General features: G+C 38.3%; 1 protein-coding gene across 1 annotated transcript in view; it reads right to left on the reverse strand.

Annotated features, from left to right (window-relative positions):
• The window catches only part of TCERG1L (transcription elongation regulator 1 like), a gene marked incomplete at its 5' end in the record, with an annotated part of 189,188 nt that overhangs the window by 55,850 nt on the left and 109,560 nt on the right, over positions 1-23,778 (reverse strand). Inside the window, 3 exons of the mRNA XM_081329237.1 lie at positions 166-254; positions 963-1,057; positions 14,358-14,483. Coding sequence (XP_081185363.1) covers positions 166-254; positions 963-1,057; positions 14,358-14,483 — 310 coding nt within the window. The remainder of the gene's footprint in view (positions 1-165; positions 255-962; positions 1,058-14,357; positions 14,484-23,778) is intronic.

Here is a 23,778-nt window from a genome sequence, read left to right on the forward strand (position 1 = left end):
GTCAAGGTATCAGTTTCTGAAGAAAAATGTTAAACATTGGTTAATAGCCAATACCCATTACATTTCTCCTTTTCTTTAGCTAACAATGATATAGCAGATCTTTAATTTGTACTTGGCAATAGCCCAAATAATGAAGGGAAAATATCACTCCTAAAGGGTACTTACCAGGGAGACCCTGGAACAGGAGTAGAAGCAACAGGCTTGTTGCCATTTGAAGTGTTTTCATCATCTGGGAGTAGTTTTAAAGAATGAGCCTTCAGGGGGGGGAAAAAACCCAGATCAATCAGCAAAAGACATTATTATACTATGTGCTTTATTTATGTTCTAACAAGCATTTTATTTGTTATATTACACTTTTCCTCAAAGAGGTAAAGGTATTGCACATAATGTTACTTCATAGAACTGATTCGCAGTTAATTTTATATCTAATCACAGGATTATGGGAATTGGGTTTCACCAATACGTGGATGAGTTTTGCATTGGCCATTCCTGAATAATAAGACAGAGGAGTCTGAATGAATACAAAGATAACTGCTTGGAACATACCCTCCTCCTCCTCCTATTTCCCCCACAACAACAACAACCCTATGAGGTGGATTGGGTTGAGAAACAGTGAATGGTCCAAAAATCGCCCAGCCGGGTTTCATGGCTAAAGTGGGACTAGAACTCACAGACTCCCACTTTCTAGTCTGACGCCCTAACCAGTAGACCAAACTGGATCTCTGGATATATGACTCAGTTCTGCAGAGCTTATCCATCAATGCAGTTTTCATAATTTACATTTTGCCTATCATCTCAATAATGATAGTTACAGATTCTAGGGATTTGAGAAGATGAAGCAAAGCAGAAGGACAGAGAAACAAACTCTTGAATATGCAGGTTTGGGGATATACCTTGCAGGACAAATTTACGGACAAAATCAATGTCTTTCTCAACTCAGAATTAAACAATAAGAAACTAACCTTCTCATTTTCATTTTCTGCTGGCTTATTCTTCAATTCAGTATGTAAAATTAGGGTTGGTGGGCAGGATGTCCTGTCTGGTTCTTTCCCTTTCTCTGCAATTACAAAACAAATCAATAAGATCCAGAAAGAACTTATCTTCTATTTCTCATTTGGAAGATCTTTAAATCTGAGCTAAAAAAAAAAGCAGGATCCCTCATTTAGAAAGATATGTTCTTTTTCCAAAATCAGTACATGTACTATAGATTTTCAGTACCCTCAAAGTTTATTATTAAATGATTTGTTAATCATCACTGACAATAATGAATTATACCATGTGTGTTGATAAAAAGGGAATTGAAAGCTTCAATCTAAACCAGTGTTTCTCAAACTTGGCGACTTTAAGGCGTGTCGGCTTCAACTTGTTAAAATCAAATATTGGTTTTGAAGTCGCTATGTTGACTTTTAGTGAATGAAAAAAACCCATTTTTCTGAAAGAATCTACAAAATCATTTGAGTATTTATTTTTTCTGTTCCCCTCCTCCCCTACACACACACACACACACAGTACATTAAACTCTGTTCTCTTTTCTTTGCCAATGGTTTTCTGGACAGATCTCTGATTTCATAGAAAGAATGGCCGAGGGCTCTGTTGCCTGACTGATATATCAGCTGTACACACAGCAACGAAATCCCATTCATAATTTTGAAAAATCAAGTACAAATAAAAAGATACAAGTAACATAGCCTTAGGCTAGTTAATTCCATTTTAGCTCCACAAACAGATCCATTCTGGGATGAGATAATTGTCAGAAAATTGGCAGGCAGACACTTTTGCAAAACGGAGGGCATTGCCCCCAATGATCAGAAAATAAACTTGAATTTCTTCCTAATCTTTCTAAAAATAAATAAGCCTCGGAAAGCCAAAGAACACTTCCATGTCAAGAGCTTTAATCAGACTGATTTTAAAACCACCCTTTTTACATAACCGTTGCAGCTAATGTGTCATTAATCCACCAGGAAGAGATAGCATTTGAATTTTAAAAAGCTTAACTTTTTAACTTTTTGTATCCAGTTTTAAAACTTATCTAAAGTATTTATTGCATAGCAAATAGCTAAATAATGGGAAGGCAATGTTGCACAAAATGCAGATCTCCATAATTTGTATTGCTGATTTCAACTAACCAGAGTTAGCCTAAAAAGTTCTCCAAAATGACATTACTCCAAGAAAATTGAAGGGCAGTTCCACAGTCATCAATGAAAGGCTGTGTATGACTACCTGGATGCTTCCCCAGACACCTCTCCAGATGCTAGTTCAGAGGAGGATGAGCCAGTCATAGGCAGGTCAGGCAGAGAGGCAGCTGAGAGTTACAAGCCAGGAGTGGAAGGGACAAGCACAGGGGAGCAATCAGATCAGCAGCTTGCTAAGTTAGAGACAGGAGAGGCACAGCTGCAGCTGGTCAGTGGAAATGAAGAACTACCTCCTTCCTGCCTGACTTGAGGGCATGTAGGCAGTGGGTGGGATTCAAATACCTGAAGCATGGATGCAGGCCTGGGTGTCTGAGGCCTAGAATGGACTTCCAGTGGTGGCATCCACACACTTCCAGTGGGCTATTCTAGGCTTGGGAGGCCTCCTCCAGGCCTCTGAGGCCTAGAACAGACTTCCGGAAGCAGTGTGTATTCAGTCAGTTCTCCGAACTAAACAAAATTTAGCTACCAGTTCTATTGAACTGGTGCAAACTGGCTGAATCCCACTGCTGCATGTAGGGCTGAGAGGAGGCAGGCACAACAAACATCATCCAGGCTACTTGCGAGGAGGCAGCCTTGTCCCTCTTGATGGGCTGCATTAGGAAGAAGTTATTTAGCTCAGCAAGGGGAGTGAAACAATGCTGGGAACAACATGTCTGTTTCCTTGCTGTGTATTCTTCAGCTGTCATGATTCTTGCCTAGAACTTTGGATCGTGCCTTTTGAACTCTGGACTTGCCTTGTGGACTTGCCTTTGCCTTGTAGACTCACCTTTCCATGAGACTCAGGTACTTGCCTTGTCTTTGCACTGTGGACTAGTGCTGGCTTCTTTTGTGTAGCCTGTTGAACTCATTGGGGGTGGGCTGGTGCTGGCAAAGGGAATTGCTGGGGAATATTAACTCAGGCTTGGAGGCCTTAATAAAGACTCTTTAACACCTGTTGGATGTATTTGTGTGTGTGTGAGAGAGAGAGAGAGAGAGACCAGGCTGTTTTCTGCTTTGGTGTGAGTTACTATAAGGTTCTCACCCTTGTAAGTCACTCATATTGGAGTAACAGGTAAATCAATGCATAGGAGGGGGAGGGGTGAGAGATATTTCATTTGTTTTCTCTATTCCCTCTCTTCACACTCTCTTCAAATGGTATTTAGAATAATGGGTTCCTTCACTGATACATTTAATGCATGTGTCAGCAACATACTGCATGCCATGTTGCATGTAGTCTCTATGACTCCTAAGCATGAAAACACAAAACTAAAGCTAAAGCTATGTGCATGAGGATGCCATGATGCAAGATTCACCCACTTGCACCTGTGTTGCAATCTAGAACTTAAATATGTAAGGGGAAGTGTTGATCAGGAATCTGATGAATTCGATGGTTGCTCATATTTTAAGATGGCCTTTGAGGTTATGGAAAGTCCATCAGGAAGCCACTAGCCAGCAGTTTCGGCATGAATCGAAATCATAGAAAGTGTGCTTGACTATTTTTAGAATTTCTATATTTCTATACTTATCTGCCATGTTCCTGCTTCCTCTTATGTAACCAAACGAAAGCAAAGCTCACACTGTGTTCAGTGTTCCTCCACCTTTAGGGAGGACTCATCTTTATTCAGCTGAATAAACGCATTTGGCTTATCAAGACGAATCCAGACTCTATCTTTTATTTTACCGAGTCACATTTGACAAACTGCATAACAGAAGAATATGCATTATGATGTTACAACACTTGGAAACCTGTGACCTCCACTTGGATGATGCTCACAAGAGTGATTTATTAAAAACAAAAAAAAGAATATGAATATGCTTTAAAGAATATGAGAATTACGAGACAGGGGGCAAACCCTTGAGACTTCAGCCACTTTTTATTTTATCTTCTATGGTGTTTAATGTTTAAGCTTTATTTGTCGGAAACAGAATTCAAAAGCACAGAAGAGTCTTAGGTACATAACAATGCTTGCATGGGTTGTTAGATCAAGCACAAAACTACCATACTGAATTCCTCCTGAATTATGAACCTATGGTGTGTTCAGTGAAGAAGAGGTAATGCCATTTCTCCTTCTCTTGAAGAAATAGAAAAGTTGCTGTACCTATTTGGTGCTATTTCTAAACCTAGGAGTTTTGTCTGTGTTTAAAATGACAGGAAACCTTTTTCACTTTTGTTTGGAAGTGGTTTCAGGGGCTGCAAATGGAGACCCCAAAACATACCTTCATGCAAAAATTCTAACTAAGCCATCCTTTGATGAGAGAAGAAAATTGTGAAATAATCCAACCTATTTTGAATTATGAACTATAGGGATTCACAAAACTGGCCATGTAAGTCTTTAGAAAAGATCATAAGCAAACAGACCACTTCTGTTTAGTTGCACACGCTTGACATTTTCATCTGCCTTTTGCTTAAAGTCCCTGATATTTTATTTCTCTTATCGAAGATTGCAGGAGCAACTAATATGTTGTTTACAAAACACAGTGTCTGACTGATGAACATTTTTGAATAATAGATTCTTAATATGCCTGCTGGAAAGTGAATTTGGGAGACAATAGGAAAGCTAGAGTTGTTTTGATTTGTAGGAAATATTCCTTTAACATCATTGATTTTGCAACAGTTATAGAGATGAGCAAAGCAACCTGCATGCCCAGGACTTTTTGCAAACATAATTGGCTCTGATGTTTTGCCTGTTCTAGAAAAGCTAAGCCTATTCAATTACTCTCCAGGGGCTTGAGCAGCAGAACACTTTGACATCCCTAAGCATTCCTCATTTTGTGATCTTCCACTAACTGTCATGATTTTGTCATCAAATAAATTCCAGCTCGAAAACAGCATAAACACCAGGCAATCAAAATTCATTTGGGGTTATGAAGTCTTGTTTTATTTAATATAAACAGTGCAAACACAGAGAATGGATTTGTAAAAGCAAAGTTGATTACTAGGATAAAACTGACTGAAAAATATATTCACTTGTATAGATCTACTCTATTCATGTTTATTCAGAGGAAATTTTTAGTAAATTCAGTAGGATTTATTGCTAGTATTAATGTCTTAGGACTGGAAAATGTATTATTTTGTTGTTCTTTTAAAGATAACAGCCATGAATTTAGGACTGAAACAAATCTAAGGTATTGACACAATCACAATTTATCAACTACATGGATATAAGCTAAGGAACTGGATCCAATCTGGGACAGTCACCAGGTCCAGAGGTTTAGTCTTCGAAGCTTTTGGATTCATGCTAGAACCTTTTCTCAGGGAACTTCTCTCTAGCAGAATGTTCTGGTCCTGGTGACCAGCCCACACTGGATCCTGCAACATTATCCTCAGAAACATATATTGTTGTTTACATCTTATCATTTATGATTGTATCTTATGATTTATGATCCATGACATCACTCTGTTGTTTGTATGTACACTGAGAGCTTATGCACCGGAGACAAATTTCTCATGTGTTTAATCACACTTGTCCAATAAAGAATTCTATTCTATTCTATTCTATTCTATTCTATTCTATTCTATTCTATTCTATTCTATTCTATTCTATTCTATTCTATTCTATTCTATTCTATTCTATTCTATTCTATTCTATTCTATTCTATTCTATTCTATTCTATTCTATTCTATTCTATTCTATTCTATTCTTAAGCTAAAGAACCAGTTATGCTGATGAAGGATATATGGTGCAGGAGCAATTTAACTTAGAGATTCTAAGAATTTTAAAATTCCTTCCCTAATTTAAAATTTGCTGGAACCTGTAAAAGTGTAGTTTAAAGCTTAGGTTTATGAAGGAAACATCTTATTCTGTCCCAAGGACTGTAAACTCCCAGGAACCAATATGCCACTGGTAGTATTCTTAGCAGAAATCCATGAAATGACAACGAAGATAAAGCATGACCAGAATTCTCAGAGTAAGATAGAATGGTTCAATTATTGAGACATTCCTATTGAAGAATGTACTAATAGGACAGATTTAAACTAATTCACATCCTCTAGAATATTACAAATGAAAAAATTCATACCTGATTTTAAAAAGTTAGTCTTTTAAAAATACATTTTAGGTGTACAGTATTAAACTATTATATTTAGTTGGGCAACCTTGTTACAGATTTCATAATAGCTAGATTGTTGCTATAAAGGTAATCTAAGAAGATGGCTTTAAAATCCATTGCTAATCATTGGTTGTTTTTCGGGAAGGGGAGGCTCTATTCTCACACACATACACAGACAGAGGAAGAGAGAGAGAGAGAGAACTGCAGTAATATTGAGAATTTTGGATCCTTAGAGTGAGATAGAAAAGAAAGAACAGGCCATTTCTAGTGTTCTTGGCCAAATCTTCAACAACAATAAAATAAAGACAATAAAATCTCTGACCATGTGGAATCCCTTGCAAAGAAGAAAAATAAGATTGAGATATGAAGTAAATGCTGAATTAAAAGAATCCTCTAACTATGGTTAGGGAGTAATAAGAGCCTTTAAGTAATTTATTATAAGGAAATTCAGGAGAGAATATAAAATATATTTTCCAATGAATAATGATCATCTCAGCCAGTATACTACAAAAACAGTCATTTCAATAATTGTTAGATGAAATATAAGAACAGAGTGCTATAAATTATTTCCATTAAAAGGTAAAATACAATCAAAATATTCTAAATCACAGTAAATAAAATATTGGCAACAATCAGTTTTATGCAGTAACCAAGGAGTAATCCAGTTAGATATTCTTTCTTATCATATCAATAAGGCTTATAAACATATTTGTATCCTAATTGTCATGTTTTTGCAAAAGTATTCAAAAGCATCTCTTTTTTCCAGTTGGGAAGCAGACTTGGAGCATTTTAGTTATTTATAAATATTGATTTGTGGGCCCTTAAAGCATGAAATATCTTGGATGACAGGCAGAACCAAACTACTAAAAAATGAATGGCGGTTGATTGAAAAGCTTCTTTCCTGTTAAAAAAGAAAGCATCATAACCCAGCACATTTTCCTCTAGTTGTTGCTGATAAAAAAAAACAAACAAGTTGTGATTAATGGCAGAATTCAAGGGCAATCGTGGATGCAAGAGACAATGATACACAGATTACAAATAATAAATCAATAGATCTCTTTTAGGGAAAAAGAGGTCACATACCGTGAATCTAGGGTGCCTGTATTTCTGTTACTGGATTTCTGCATGACCACCCATTGCTATTGAAATGTATGATTCACCTTCATCCCAAGCGGTTGGTCTTTATTCTGGCAAAAATCTAGAGATACCTGCCTTACTCATTCTGCTTGGTTATGATTAAAAGACTCAGAAAGTTCTCATAGAATAAAGCATATGGAGAGGGAAATAATTTACCCCAAATTATAGTAGAGAACTCACTTCTAAATTGTTCCCATTTGGATTTCAGGTTCCATATGAAAATTGCACAGTGAATTTGAATGGTTTTGTTCTTGTGGCTATAATTCTTCCAGAACTAAACAGAGACTTGTGAAAAGCACCTATTTGTATGCAAAAGATTGAGATTTAACCTCTGGCATCTCTAGATAGCTCTTCAAAATCTCCCATCTGAAATCCTGTTGCTAATACGTGTCAGTAATACCAAGCTGTGTGGACACATTTTAGTAAATAGTGAAGTTTCATTTTCCCTTCTTTATGCAAGCTGACTTTAAGTGAAATTAAAGGCAGTCAACATATAAATGTTCCCCACTTTCTTAATAATTTCCCACTTCAATCAAATGTTACTGCTTGGGGTCTAACTCGTGGAGGCTCTAGGTGTTATTCCAAAGTCTGAGTGTGGAGATTGTGCATTCTAAGTAACTACAGTATGTGTGTACCTCTCTCTAAATGTGTATGGAGTGATGTGAATTTATTGATGCTTATACCTACTGTTACCTTATTTTCTTATTGATTCCCCCACTCACCCATTACCTCCTATCCATCATGCCAAGTTAGGAAAAAGATGAAAAAGTGCTAAGAAGAGAGGTGGTAAGAATATAAATATTTTTTTAAAAATCTACCATGGCTATCTACTGGTCTGGTTTTGCAAGACCTGTCACAATGGATTTCATCACTGTATAGATGACAGCTTTGAATGGCATTTGGTATTTATCCCTCTCCGTTTAACAATCTCCATCTGGACACACATATAAACTGTGGGAGTGATGTATCTGAAAAGGAATATACTTCTGAGATGGTTGCACTTTCTAAATAGAATAGTTGTTTGGGGTTTTTTTTGTTTTTTTTTAATAAGAGCTAAATAGAGGAACTTTTTAAAAATGGTTCATTGGGGAAATTTATATGAGCTAGAATATTAGGCAAAAAAGTTTCTCATGGACTTTTTATTAATAGCCATGCCATTAGCTAAAGTTGCATAGTACAGGTTTAGGAAAACAAGTGTTTAATTGTTTTTTTTAAGGGACATTTTAAAAAATCAGTGTAATAATAGATGGGAATTCTTCCCATTTAACATCGGTAGTAGCGTAGATTGCATTTCTGTCCATCTATATTCCTAAAAGAACAAGGAACCACTGGTCAGTTCAAAAAAAGAAATGGCAGCAATTCATGTAATTGAGAACATCTGTAATGTAGGGCAATAGAGATAGGAAATAACTAGAGCAGGGGTGTCAAACTCAATTTCATTGAGGGCCGCATCAGCATTGCGGTTGCCCTCAAGGGGCCGGGTGGGTATGGCCAGGGTGGGCGTGGCCTACTGGGTGGGCGTGGCTAGAGTGCGTATGGCCTGGGTGGGCGTGGCCAGCTCTACATTGTTCGCATCAAGGGTGCCTATGGGGGCCTGGGCAGGAGTGGGACAGATCTGAGGGTCTCTGGCAGAAGGAGGGTCTCTGGGCCAGGGCCAAGGCAGAGGGGGCCGTTCCCTCACTGTTTCCAGGATGGCTTCGCAGGCCACATGAAACCACTTCACGGGCCGGATCTGGCCCTCGGGCCTTGTGTTTGACATGTCTGAACTAGAGGAAAGGGACTACCCGTCAGAGACAGGTAGTCCTCAAGTTATGACCACAATTGAGCCCAAAATTTATGTTGCTAAGTGAAACATTTGTTAAGTGAATTTTGCCCCATTTTACAAATTTTTATTTGCCACACACTTAATTTGTTAGTAACATGGTTGTTAAGTGAATCTGGATTCCCCATTGACTTTGCTTGTCAGAAGGTTGCAAAAGGGGATTATGTGAACCCAGACACGGCGACTGTCATAAATATGAACCAGTTGCTAGGCATCTGAATTTTGAACATGTGACCATGGGGATACTGCAACTGTCATAAGTGTGAAAAACAGTCATATGTCACTTTTTTCAGTGCTGTTGTAACTTTGAACGGTTACTAAATGAACTGTTGAAAGTCGAGGACTATCTGTAATTAGCAACCCCATTTTTTATTTAATTCTCCAGTTAGGGAGAATTACATGAGCTTCTTTTACAGTAATTAGATCATATCTGTAGAAAAGCACACATATACCAACTGATATACATTTTAGGTTTTGAGAGTAAGTTTTTCTAATTATTTTTACTTAAAACATTTATATAACCAACTAAAGTCACATTGTTTGAATTGGATAACCATACAAAGGTTTTAAATAAATAAAAATATAATCTCCAATTTGTCCCTGTTGCACAGCTTCTGTATATACAGGTAATCCTTGACTTATGACCATTTGTTTAGCAACCAGGACACCTCACAATCCCTGAGGCACCCCATGCTCTGCACATAATGACTGTAGTGGGGAGAGCCAGGATTGCATGGGGTGCCTTGTTCAATGACAGGAACAACTTAATGACTGTAATTCAGGATTCAGTTGCAGTTATAAGTCAAGGACTACCTGTATTAGAGAAGCTTCTTTGGACTTATAACGGGGGGGCACTTCCCATACACCAATCTGTTCGGTCTAGGTTGCAGACATACACATTCAGTCATAGTTGCTATGGAGTCAAGCAGATAACAGTAGACAAGATTGTAAATCAGGGTCTATGCAAAGGGATCGTGCCTGAATAAATCTGATTGAAGTCTAGGCTGCCATAGAGTAATCCAATTTTGTTCCAGAAGTTAGAGCAACAAGTTGGATTGTCTGCCAATCCAATAGTCAAGGGTTCGTGAACACAGGAACAAGAATCACAAACTGGAGTTTCCAACAAAGATTGAACACAAAGCAGCTACATAAATCTGCCTGCCCAAGCTGGCTGCAATTATTCAGGCTGTGCCCTTTGCCTAGTGAGAAGCCTCATTCTAGCATTGCTCTGCTTGGCGCTGCATGTATCAAAGTCTGATGCTGATGTTCCTCATCATCTGACTGCTCCAGCTGATTAGGAGGTGCCTATGATTGCTTGGCCTTCTCTGGTGAATCGTGGCTTGAAAATTTCTGAGGCTGACTATCCACAGACCGAGCTGGAGCAACATTGTCAGTATCAGAGTTTGAATCTGAATCCTGGCCCCTGACACACACTCATTGGAGAACAGAGTACAGGCTTTTTGCTAACTGGAAGATCTCACAGAGATGTCCATTTCCTCTACCTATCATCTGGAAAGCAGTACTGGTCCAAACCATCACATTCCCAAGACTCAGAATTCAGATTACTCCCGAAGACCATTATAGAGGTGAACTGGAAATGGGAACAAGCCAGATGTGTTGGGCTGTTGAATCTGAGAAAGGCATTCTCCTCGGAAATAATTCTACAATTATTGTTGTGACAAACAAGCCTAACAAGATCTCAACTGCTGCTCACAACAGCAATAACACAGTCCTCCTTCCTGCTTATTTTTGGACTCCATCCTTTCCTTTCTACTCATCCACCTTGCCCCTATCCAGATAATCAGTCCACAAAAGCTAACCAGAAAGCTCTGGGTGTGATTATATTGGCTGGAGGAAAGGCTGGAATGCAAAGGATATGTAGATAGTTCTACTGAAGGATAAGCAGTAATGGATAGAAAAACAGTCCTATGAGATGTTATCAAAGCTGCTCAAAATGCATCTATGTCTCAGTTTCTTCCTGATAATATCGCCTTCTGAATCACCATCACAAAATCCCAAAATTTAAATAACATAAATCCATCACAAAAAATGCTTCTTGTAATATCGGATTAAAACAAAAACTCCAAGTAGCCAAAAAAACCCAACCAAACCCTTATTCCACAATGATCTAGGAAATCACAAAAAATGTCTTTCTCAGGCCCTACAAAATGTACCCAAATATCAAAGATACAGCAAAGATCTAGCAAAGGAATGAAGTATATTTGGTTCCTATTAAGTAATCATGATTTTCAGACTGGAATTCTAATTAACAATTAAATTCAATCTCACCCAATTTGAATCATAAATGTAAAATTGTCAAAGCTTTATCTCTAAAGCATACTGTATATTTCTACTACATTAGCCCACATGCTAACAATATTGTGGTCACAGTTTCTCTAGCAAAATAATTTCTGTTTTGTCAACCTGCAAAAGTCCGCAGTAGCTGGTGGAAAAAACTTAACCTGAAGACTTGGACACAGGATTAGGTAAGGTATTTATTAACGAGGTGCAGCTGTGAAATATGCAAACAGAATCAGTTGTCCTTATTGTTTAAGTCTAAAAAGGTAGGCTCTTTTACATTTCCAATGCATTATTTCAGCTGATATGCTGATATTCTTGTTTGAAACAGGTGCAGCTTTTTAACAAAGCAAAAGGCGGAGGGTATTTTAGGATGCATAAGAAATTGAATTTGGTAGATTCCAATCTAAACTGAAAGAGAGGAGCAGCAACAGAATCAAAAAAGACTGAAATTCAGACACTGCTAAATCCAATCATTAATTAATCTCATCCAAAATTGATTTATCCAGGAGATTTTGCTTTTCCAAATTCTGCATCAGAGTTAAAACAGTTGTAATGAGTGAAAACAGACTAAAGCGTGTATTGAAAAACATGAATGTAAACTGTGGAACAGAACAAACTAATCTATACATCAGTACACCATAAACTGCCTGTGAATAGAGAACTGGTACACAAAGTTGATACCAATGTAAGCAAAGTGTTTGTAGGGATGTTTATGCATTCGTAAATTTATGAGGAACCCAGAATATGGGAAACACTGAAAGATTGCACCAAATAATATTTGGCAAAGAGTTGCAGTTTCTTAGAATAAGAGTTATTTACTAGGAGGAAAATAAAATAATAAAATAAAATAAAATAGGCTACTGATTTGATATTTCATTAAGCTCATTGATCTCAAATGTGAGTTTGAACAATGCCTTTGTCTTATTTTCTTCTACTATTGCTTTGATCTAAACCAGACATGTCAAACACAAGGCCCGGGCGCCAGATCCGGCCCGCAAAGTGGTTTCATGCGGCCTGCAAAGCCATCCTGGAAACAGTGAGGGAACGGCCCCCACTGCCTTGGCCCTGGCCCAGAGACCCTCCTCCTGCCAGAGACCCCCAGATCTGTCCCACTCCTGCCCAGGCCCCCATAGGCACCCTTGATGCGAACGATGTAGAGCTGGCCATGCCCACCCAGTAGGCCATATGCACTTTAGCCACGCCCACCCAGTAGGCCACACCCACCCAGTAGGCCACACCCTGAGGGCAACCACAATGCTGATGCGGCCCTCAATGAAAATGAGTTTGACACCCCTGATCTAAACAGTGTTATATAATAGCAATAGTATATATACCGCTTCACAGTGCTTTACAGCCCTCTCTAAGCAGTTTACAGAGTTAGCCTATTACCCCCAACAATCTGGGTCCTCATTTTACCAATCTCGGAAGGATGGAAGGCTGAGTCAACCTTGAGCCAGAGAGATTATATAATAAACGTGTTCACAAGACACACTGAAAACCAATTTAGTGAAGTATGTTGGGCAAACCCATATTTTAGCCTAGTATATTGCACAACAAAGTCTATGTGTCTATTTAATTTATGCTTCAGTGTATCACTTTAGAGAACTTGCAAATTGAACAAAGCATGATCAGACCAACATCAATGTATCATATGAACATACTCAAGACATTTATACCAACTTTTATATTAAGTGGTATTGGTTTTTTTGATTGTATGCCTTTTCCCAGGTTTTGACCAACATGCACCAAAATAAGTGCATTAAGCCTCTTAAGCCAAACATGTCTAACTCGCAACTTCATCAGGACGATTTTGCCATTGACGGCAATGGGGTGGGCACGGCTTCCAGCACGGCTTCCTGCGGGCTGGCAGTTTGACACCCCTGTCTTAAGCTGTCCTAAAGTTGTCCACAGATGACAAAATATTTTAATGTACATGAAATTGTTTTAAGTTACTATCCAAGGCAGCCTTTGATTGCTGAAGATTGAAAAACCAAGTTATGGTTTTCCAGTAAAATAAAATTTCCCATCTGAACTTCAGACATCCTCTCTTGCTTGAGTATACAATTAAAGCAAAATAGTTTAAACATTTGCAACATTCAGACAACTGCAAAATAACAGGTGCTGTCCAGGAAGTGTGAATTAATTCAATTTTATATTGGAATCTGGGCAGAATGAACCCTTGAAGAATCACTAATTTTCACACACCAGAGTGCTGCCTCCACATTGAGGGCCAGAAGAGGGAAAAAACTGAAATTGTGTAAAGAGTTAAGACAATTCAGAAAAAAAAATAGTTTGTGTGCCTAAATGGCAACTGGCTAGTTAGAGTAGATGAGCTTGAAGTCCAGAAAGACAAAGAAGGAATATGATATGATAACAGGAAATAAAAAATATGGAGTCTCAAATAATTGCTCAGTCACACAAAAGCCAGATTGATGTAAATATATTCATTCCCGTATTGTAAAAAGACATTTTAGTGGAAATGTGATTTCTATAATACATATGCTTTAATAAACAGAGATATTCCTTTGCAGCTGACATTTTAAGAATGGAGAATTTTAAAATGTTACTGCTCGGGTCTTATTTAATAAAAGAGGAAAAAAATACTTATTTGATTTAAAGGGCTAAAAGGAAAAATTTAAACCATTCTGGAATACCTTTTTTTTTAAAGAAACAAATGTAGCTGCTCCTCTGTTCTTCAGTTGATTTAAATCCTATAACAGTTGCTGTGTAACCATGCTAGATTTAGTTCAAAATACTTCTGTTAGCACAGGGTTTTTTCATTACTGTACAACATAGGAAACAATTTGGTTGAAATGTATGCAAATACTCAACATATGCTTCAGCAGGATAATCAGTATAGTGAAACATAAACACACCTGCTAATGTTTGATTCACCAAATTGGTTGCCATGAATGTCACAGCTGGTGATGAGATAGCCGCTACCCTGGTGACTTGAGCTGGCATCCTTGGAGTCATGCAAGTCTCCAGTCTAGAAGCAATACCTGCATACAAAAAAGGATAGAAACATTTGAGTTTTTCACCGGGTAAAAAGAGCAAAGATCCTGGGACTGAAATTGTTATCATAAATGTGAGAGGTAATTGGAAACCAAATATTAATTGTTTAGTAGTGGTTAATTTTAATTTAATGTGCAATTATAACTTAGTGCAGAACAGGAAAACCAAAAGACTATACTGTATACAACCTGCAATAAAACAATATAATACTCAAGGCAAGGCATTTGCTAATGCAATATAATTAACAGTGCACAACCAAAATATAAATCTCTGGTGAATAATGAGAAAGAAGGTTCTTCTAGTAGTTTCATAAAGGTTTTGCATAAAGAAGCATTTTAACTTGACTTCTTTAAATCAAATGAAATTTAAGGGAGAATTGATTCCAGGAAGTTAAGTGGGAAAAGCCCGAAACTGTAAGGGGCCATTTTCACACAAGGAAAAACTTATCACACAATGAAGCTGAACAGACAGGTAAAGTGAATCGGAGTCAAGTTGTTCAAATAGGCTGGTTGTTCTTGTATGTATGGCCTGAAAAGTCAGCATTAACAATTTAAATGCATATAGCTCCTAAAGATTCAGCCAAAATTGAGGTAGAAAAAAAGAAAGAAAGAAAAAGAAAGAAAGAGAAAAAGAGAAAGAAAGAAAGAAAGAAAGAAAGAAAGAAAGAAAGAAAGAAAGAAAGAAAGAAAGAAAGAAAGAAAGAAAGAAAGAATGAAAGAAAGAATGAAAGAAAGAAAGAAATAGGAGTGTAACCAGAGAAATCTAGGAGCAGAGTCTTCTGGATATGAACCAATGCAAGGACATCAGTTAGAAAACCGTGCCAATCAATTATTAGCATAATCCAGGTATGACACCTTCAAGTAAGAACTAATGTTCTACCCGTTTTTGAAATAAACAAGATATGAATGAATTCATATTGAATTGAATTGAAAAATAATGGCTTATATCAATGAAAGACTATTAGCAAAGTATGAGCTGATAGATATAAGTTGGTCAAGATTTTGAGATGTGAAGGATATATCTTACAGAGAATAAATGTATAATAAATAGGTTATGTTTCTTTAAATAAATAGCTAAATGTGGTTTGCAAAACACATTGTTATCACAAGAAGGGAAGGGAAGTCTCTAACAACCTCTTGGCAGATGCATAAGATCTTCTAACCTAGCAATTTCTGGACAAATTTATATTACAGCTTTCAAAGTTTTCTATATAAATATTTATACAAATCTTTTTTCCCCTAAGATTTGCTACTATATTCACTGCATCATTGCAAGCAAGAGATTCAGAGAATAATCTAAACAGATTATTAAGCATAATCCTTGCTTGCTTGAGTTTACCATCCATAAAAGGCAAGTAGCAGCCATGGGATTGGGACTGGGACTTGGCTACATACAAGGAATGTTTAAATATCCTTTTCCTCCCCAGATGACAATCCTAAGGAAATCTAACAAAAATTACACTTTTTTATACAATATATCTAATTTAACGCAGAGATAATCATTTCACTGATCTGAAGAAGGAAACAAGTAGGGTCTTAAAAAATTCCATTAAAATTGCTAGACTCATGGAGCTGGACCAGCCCTCATTTAATAAGTATTTTCATTAACACCTGTTATGTTTTGAAATTGACATTGGTACTTCTGCTTGTTCATTGCGGCTCAAATTTTTTAAAAAACAGACTAAGAAAACCACTCTGAAAAGAATCCAACAAATGGGTTTCCCGTCATCCTGAATATTGTACAGGTGTTTAATTGATACCTTAGAAAAACATAGTTGGATTATATATGAATGCTTACCACATCCTTAGCAATGTTGTTCTTTGCATCTGCAGCTTACTTCCCTTGTACGGACAAGCACATGGCAGACTATGTCATAAGGTGGGCTTCTCAACAAGTCCCTTTCATCATTTGGTCACACTCTGCATAGGTTCCATTCAGAATGCAGATGAAGTAAGCTGGCTTTTGAAAGGGAATCTCCTGGACCTTCTACTCCACCCTTTTTCTTTATCTTAGGTAAACATAAGGATTTTGCATACTTCCTGTTTCTGGTTTGCTTTTCAAGCCTTTGCATACCCGCAGAAAGACTCTGACCTAGCTCCTGTACTCTCTGCTTTTCTAATCAACACTCTCTGCATGCACACTTTTCATTTACTCCCTGTGACAAAAGCCAGCAAAATACACTTAGGCTACTTTTGTTAGCTGTGTTTCTCGCTACCCTCCCCTCCCAATCATCATCATGCAGATCTAACATCAGTCTGCACAGGATTTCCACTGTAATGTGATATTTTTTCCCTTCTTCTCTCCTTCTCCTTCTTAAAAAAAGGGAGAGATAACTTCCTTTTGCCCCCCCCCCCTGAAACATTTGGGAAATTTGTGCACATCAACCACAATATCTTTGGGGGGGGAAAGTCAAATGAGAAGATCATCTTGGTAACCTGGCTGTAGATTAATGGCTGCCTTACTCTCTAATGTGAAAAAACAGTCCAGGAATGTAAAGGATGCATTGCCTATTAATTTCATTTTTTATCCAAATTCTCATTTGGTGAAACACAAATTAGATTTATATCCTGTCTTTTCTTCAGGGGACTCATGGCAGTATGATATGGTACTGCCCTCACTTATTTTTGCTCACAATGTGCAATGTAGATTAGGATCAAGATAATGTTCTGCCAAGGATAATCCAGTTAACTGTCAAGGGTGAGAGTAGACTTCAAACTGGGTCTCCCTAGTGCTATTCCAATATGCTAGTCCATATTTTGTACAGAGAGGATCGCTGGTTTGAAAGAGGGGACAAAGAGGCCATCTATGTCAAAATTGAACAGCCTTCTCTCAGCAGAGGCGGAGGGATATGACATCATATATTTCCAGTTTACAGCACAGTCCTTTCAGCAATTCCAAGAAGGCTCCATACCCACTCAGGTCACCCTGAGGACACAGATAAACTTCCAAGTGGCTTCAATGACTATCTAAAAGAATGCAAGTGACCAGCTGTCTGCAAGGCATATACCGTATTTTTCGGACCATAAGACGCACTTTTTTTCCCCCAAAGTGGGGGGGAAAACAAGGGTCCGTCTTATGGTCCGAAGGTGATCCGTATGGCCAGCCCCAACCTCCGCAAGTGAAAGCAAGGGAGACTGCAATTGGCTCCTGCAATCTCCCTGCGGCTCGGCTTTCTCTTGCAGAAGGCAGGCTGAAACGGAGCAAGGAATGCGAATCGGCCGATCTCGCGCTCCTACGATCTCCTTCGCTCGGTTTCAGCTTCCCTTGTTACAAGAGAAAGCAGGCTGAAACAAAGCTCGTTTCAGCCTGCTTTCTCTTGTAGCAAGAGAAACTGAAACCGAGCGGAGGAGAATGCAGGAGCGCGAGATCGGCCGATTCGCATTCCTTGCTCCGTTTCAGCCTGCCTTCTGCAAGAGAAAGCCGGGACACAGGGCTGCCTCCGTAGGTACTGCTCTAACGCAGAGAGGGAAGGACAAAGAGGGAGGGAAGGAAGAAAGAAGGAAGGAAGGAAAGAAGGAAGGGACAATGGGAGAGGGAGGGAGGGAGAGGGAGAGAGGGAGAAAGAGAAAAATAGAGAGAGAAAAAGAGGGAGAGAGAGAGGAGAAAGAAAGAGGGAGGGAAACAGAGGAAGAGGGAGAAATAGAGGGAAAGAGAAAAATAGAGAGGGAGAGAAAGAGGGAGAGAGAGAAGCAGAAAGAAAGGGAGGGAAATAGAGGAAGAGGGAGAAATAGAGGGAAAGAGAAAAAGAGAGGGAGAGAAAGAGGGAGAGAGAGAAGGAGAAAGGGAGGGAAATAGAGGGAGAGAAAGAGGGAGAGAAAGAAAGGGAGAGAGAGAGACAAGGAGAAAGAAAGAGGGAGGGAAATAGAGGAAGAGGGAGAAATAGAGGGAAAGAGAAAAATAGGGAAAGAAGGAAAGGGAGAGAGAGAAAGAAGGAGAGGAGAAAGAAAGAGGGAGGGGGAGAGAGGGAGAGAAAGAGAAGGAGAGAGAGAAATTAAATTAGTAACATGATTGTTAAGTGAATCTGGTTTCCCCACTAACTTTGCTTGTCAGAAGGTTGCAAAAGGCAATCACATGACCCTGGAACAATGTGACCATCATAAATATGAATCGATTGCCAAGCATCCGAATGTAAATCACATGACCCTGGGGATGCTGCAACAGTCATAAGTGTGAAAAATGGTCATAAGTCACTTTTTTCAGTGTCGTAACTTTGAACGGTCACTAAGTGAATCATTGTAAGTCGAGGACTACCTGTACTTTATCATTTTTTTTCCTTTTTTAGGGGGGGGTGTCAAGTTTTTGACACGTTGCTGGGTGACATTGCCTTGTCCTAAAAGTGGTACAATGGATGAAAAGGTTGAAAAGCCCTGTTTTAGTATACTGGTACTATTTGGTTCAGAATATTTTTTTTTCTTGTTTTCCTGCTCTAAAAACTGGGTGCGTCTTATGGTCAGGTGCGTCTTATGGTCCGAAAAATATGGTAAATCCTTCTGGTCCCCATCATCCTTCAGTCAGAACTGAAGAAGCTACTTGGATGAAAAAAAAAATCTTCAAAGAAAAGCAAGAAAGTCCAGTTGTCTCTTGAAAAAGAACCCTTGGAACATGACCCCAAATAGTTGGGTGACCTCAAACAGCAGGAAAGATTTCCAACTCATGAGGAAGCTGCGTAAAAGTGCAAATGTCAATGTTTCTATTTACATTCATAATAGTGATTAAGCAGGCACAGAATGGGAAATGCACATTGAAAGAAATGTGCTAGCAAATGTGCTAGAAAAACAAGAAAGTCCTCGTCTCGTGAAAAAGCACCTTTGGGGTAACTATGATCTTGATGACTAAGAATCTCCATAGACCCTAGTGTTATTTTTAGTCTAATACCATATTAGTTTTCATTAATAAAGTATCATTTATTAGTTATTTAATTAAATATTTGACCAAAAATGTGTATTCCTATATATCTTTGTATGTAGTTCATCATATTTTCTCATTGTTGTTTGTATTTTTCCACAGCCCGAGTAGAGATTTTCACTGTAAAGGATAGAGTTGTGCATTCATTTCTCTAGTAGTATGTTTTGTACCTATTTATTTACATTTGGTACAATGCACTAATTTGCCCAAATTTGAAAATTCTAAATTTTCAGATATTCAAGAGGTTTTTTTTCCCCAGTTTCCTTATGTAATATATTTCTCATCATTTCTGAGAGGCAAACCAGAGTAGGTCAAATCCTAACTATCGTCCCTAGCAATAGGTTGTTTTTGTACCAGCAAGTGATATATCTCTCCTTGATTGCAGTTCCAGTCCTGCGTCATTAAGATTAACATGTTTCTGAACATTCTCCTTTGTGGAGTGGAGAGGAGAGGGGAGGAGAGGAGATTGGTTTTCATGGGCCTTTCGTTCATTTATGATAAAGTGAACCACTATTATCTTTAGAAGATCGATTCCAATTGGTTTTGAAGCCAGCAACTGGAGTAAACCTTCTCGTTTTATTAGGCTAGGGTCCCCAACCCCTGATCCATGGACTGGTACCCAGCCGTGGCATGCCAGCAACTGGTCCACACAAACAAGCAAAGCCCCATTTGTGGGATGCAGGCAGCACACAAAACCATGCACTTTCTGGTCCATGGAAAAACCTTTCTCCACGGAACCGGTCCCAAGTGCCCAAAAGGTTGGGGACTTCTGTATTAGGCTAATGTATGCAATCATCCAATTTTAATACTACACATTGTGCAAGTTGTGGTGTTCTTAGAAAAGGGGGGGCATTACTTCTATTTAATAGATCTCTATGTTCCGACCATGGGAACAAGAATCAGGAGAGAAATATACTTCATCCTAATTTCTGAATATCAAGATACAGAAATAGTGAAGTGGGAGACCTCGCAAGACAGCCCTTTCTGAATTCAGCATCTGAGTCATCACAAAGAGAGAAAAAGAAAGAAAATATCTTCTGTCAACTTTCCTTAAGCTGATGGGATTTGATACTGTACTTCAGCATTATTTGTTTTTGCATAGTTAAGTGCAGCACTTATTGTTGTTTCTCACATTTTAAACCATTTTTTTTCTTGCATGATAAGATAGGAACACAATTCAGGTGATCAATCAATACTATGTCTGGATTCAGATGTTCAAAAAAAACCCAATAGAATGAGAGCAAGAGCTTACTTAATTCCACTTAAAAGACTTGGATGCTACAGACAAAATTTTACTAAACCAAAAATTAAGTCTGTTCTGTCTGAAGCAGTCTGCTTAATTGATATAATTTACATGCTTTCCATCTATTTATGTCATATGTCAATGATGTTGAGTCAATCAGATCAAAACAGCAATTACATAATTATGCAAATGGAATGTATTCTATAAAATACATAAATTCAGATGAAATGGAGATTTGGATTTGATGGACATTCCTCCTCCCAATGGTCCATTAAAGAGGTGGCACTCTTTAATGTCAGATGTGATGTGATGTCAGATGTGGTTCTGACATTACTCTTGGTTTCATCTATTAAGGTAAGGTAAAGGTAAAGGTTCCCCCGCCCGTGTGTGTTAGTCGTTTCTGACTCTAGGGGCCGGTGCTCATCTCCGTTTCAAAGCCAAAGAGCCAGCACTTGTCCGAGGATGTCTCCGTGGTCATGTGGCTGGCATGACTAGACGCCAAAGGCGCACGGAACGCTGTTACCTTCCCACCGTAGTGGTCCCTATTTTTCTACTTGCATTTTTACGTGCTTTCGAACTGCTAGCTTGGCAGAAGCTGGGACGAGTAACAGGCGCTCACTCTGTTACGCGGCACTCGGGATTCGACCCGCCAAACTGCGGACCATCTGATCGACAAGCTCAGCATCCTAACCCACTGAGCCACCACGTCCCTTTTATCTATTAGCTGTTGGTAAATATGGAGCAGACCTTTTTATATACAGAAAAAGCTTTTATGTATCCATGGTTTTTTGTCTGTTTTGTAGGTGGTTTTTTTTGCACAGTTCTGTTTGAAGAATGACATTTTGCAATGTTTTCTGTGTATGGAGAATGGGCTTTGATGCATGTAGGGAAAAAAAATTCAGAAATTTTCTTCTAATAAATTGTTATCCACAGTTCACATAATAATGAGGGGGAATAAGAAGTATACCATTTTAATGCTATTTCCCACTTAAAAATGTTTTCATCTTTTGTAACAAGTCAAAATGGAAAAAATACAAAGCTCACAAAAGGTTGTTTATAAAAGCTAGGAAGCTATAAACAATCTATAATCACTCTGTGATTGAGGTGACGAAGACTTACGTATATGAAAAGAAGCAGATGCCTAAGAGAGGATGAATGCTTATAGGCAATTTAACAGGATGCATCTATGATTCTGTTATAGCAGAGGCATTGTGCTGTGAGTTCATTTAGCTTAAATCTGTATTTTTCTGAGTGTTATGTGTCCAAGTAACAAACTAGAAAGCAAGCATCAAGAAGAACAAAAAGATTATGAACCATTTTTTCATTATCATTGTCATTAGCATTTTCACCAAAATAAATCATATTGCCCATTCTTACCATGTTACAAGGATACTTGAGTTTAACACAGACATATATGCAAAATAAATATTATTAGGCAATCAGAAAAAAACATGTTTCTCAGTGTCCATGATCCACTGAACAGAAGGGCAGAAACCTACATTTAAGCCAAAGGGCTATCAGCCCTTTTCTTGATATGTTTCTAAGTGCCCAAAATATATTTTTTCTACAGACCCAAAATACATTTCTATAGAGTGCACAAAAAGAAGCAGGTGAAAAAAGGTGCATTTATGTGTGTGTTAAACTCAAGATGTGATAGCAAGATTATCTGTGTGTATGCATGTATGTATGCATGTATGTATGTACAGATGGACGGATGGTGTTCTGTGCCCTTAGCAAGCATTAGAATAAAATCAAGTACTTTTTATTAACAACTACAATTATGCAAAACTTCACTGCATTCCTAGTAGCAGAGAAATCAGCAATGAGTAAGAAGAGGAGGTATGAGCTTTGCATGCCAAGCACAGCAGAGGAGATGGTTAAAAAAAACATGACTTACTGATTCAATTGCAGAGATGCAAAGAGAGACGCAGAAACATTCTGTATAAGGGATGTTATTATATCTCCTCTTAGTCAGAATCAAAGTTAAAGCATTGATCTTTACTACTGTGACTGTTCTTCTGTTGTAGGAGAAGTGATTCTCCAGAGATCATTGGAGAATGTAAAAAGAATCTGAAAGACATTGTTGTGTTAGAGAATTTTGCATCGGTAACTATCTATAGGTCCAGGGTAAAAATTCTTGTTTGTTCTGGGTGATATTAGGGATGGAGCAGAAAAGCTGGAAGAGGACAAATTATTGGGTGAGCTAATGATTCATTCCTAGATGTGGCAGATTCTCATTTGAGCTTCTCTAAAAAGGGGTCTGAGTCCTCCCTGAAGCTGACTCAGGTGGAGTGGGAAACCTTAAATAAGGTTTTGATAAATCTGGATTTGGTCATTTCAAAATCTAAATAATCAAAATATGTACAGGACAAAGGCACCAACCAATGGCAGATTCAACACCTTAATGTCAAAAGTTCCAAAGGCCGTAGGAAACAATATGGTACCATTGAGGCTGGCCAACCTACTGAATGCAACTGGTGGCTTTCTGAGCTCCAGCTGTGACCTCTTGCATTTGTTCTAACCAGGAACTGGATGGCCAGAAAGAGAAACATGTTTACTTTGTTGAATGTCACAGCTTTCTAACATAGGTTTGCATTGTGAAAAGCAATACCATCCCCCGCGGTTTGGCAGTGTTCAGCCACTGTTTGATATTTACAGAGGGACCCGGCTTGGCTAAGGGGAAGAATAGTTGGGTCAACAGCAGAAAGAAAGAGTATATAAATCAGCTTGTGATTTAGTGGGCCTCAAATTGAGAGGCGGCAGGGACAATTTCATTGACGCAAAGGTTGAATGAAGTTGAGGGATCTGGGTTCACTTTTGCTTGCAAGTGACCTCGTTTTTGTAAGAATTTGCCTCGTTAGAGTACCATTGCTATTGCATTTAATTTGCATGGTGTGTCCTCATGTAGCATTATAATTACTATAATGCACCATATAGAAAAGTACCAGAAGAAAAGTCAGGCCACAGAGACAAGGAAGGAATGCTATTATTCTCATGACTGATAAAACTCATTGAAATTTATTTAGAGATTCCATAAATGATAGGCCTCTTCAAAAATGATTCAGATTCACAGTGAAAAATATGATTCCTGAGCTATTGTTGACAATAGTGCTTAATAACAAGAAGCCAGCAAC

The sequence above is a fragment of the Vipera berus genome, assembly GCF_964194415.1.
Source record: "Vipera berus genome assembly, chromosome: 5".
Lineage (NCBI taxonomy): Eukaryota > Metazoa > Chordata > Lepidosauria > Squamata > Viperidae > Vipera > Vipera berus.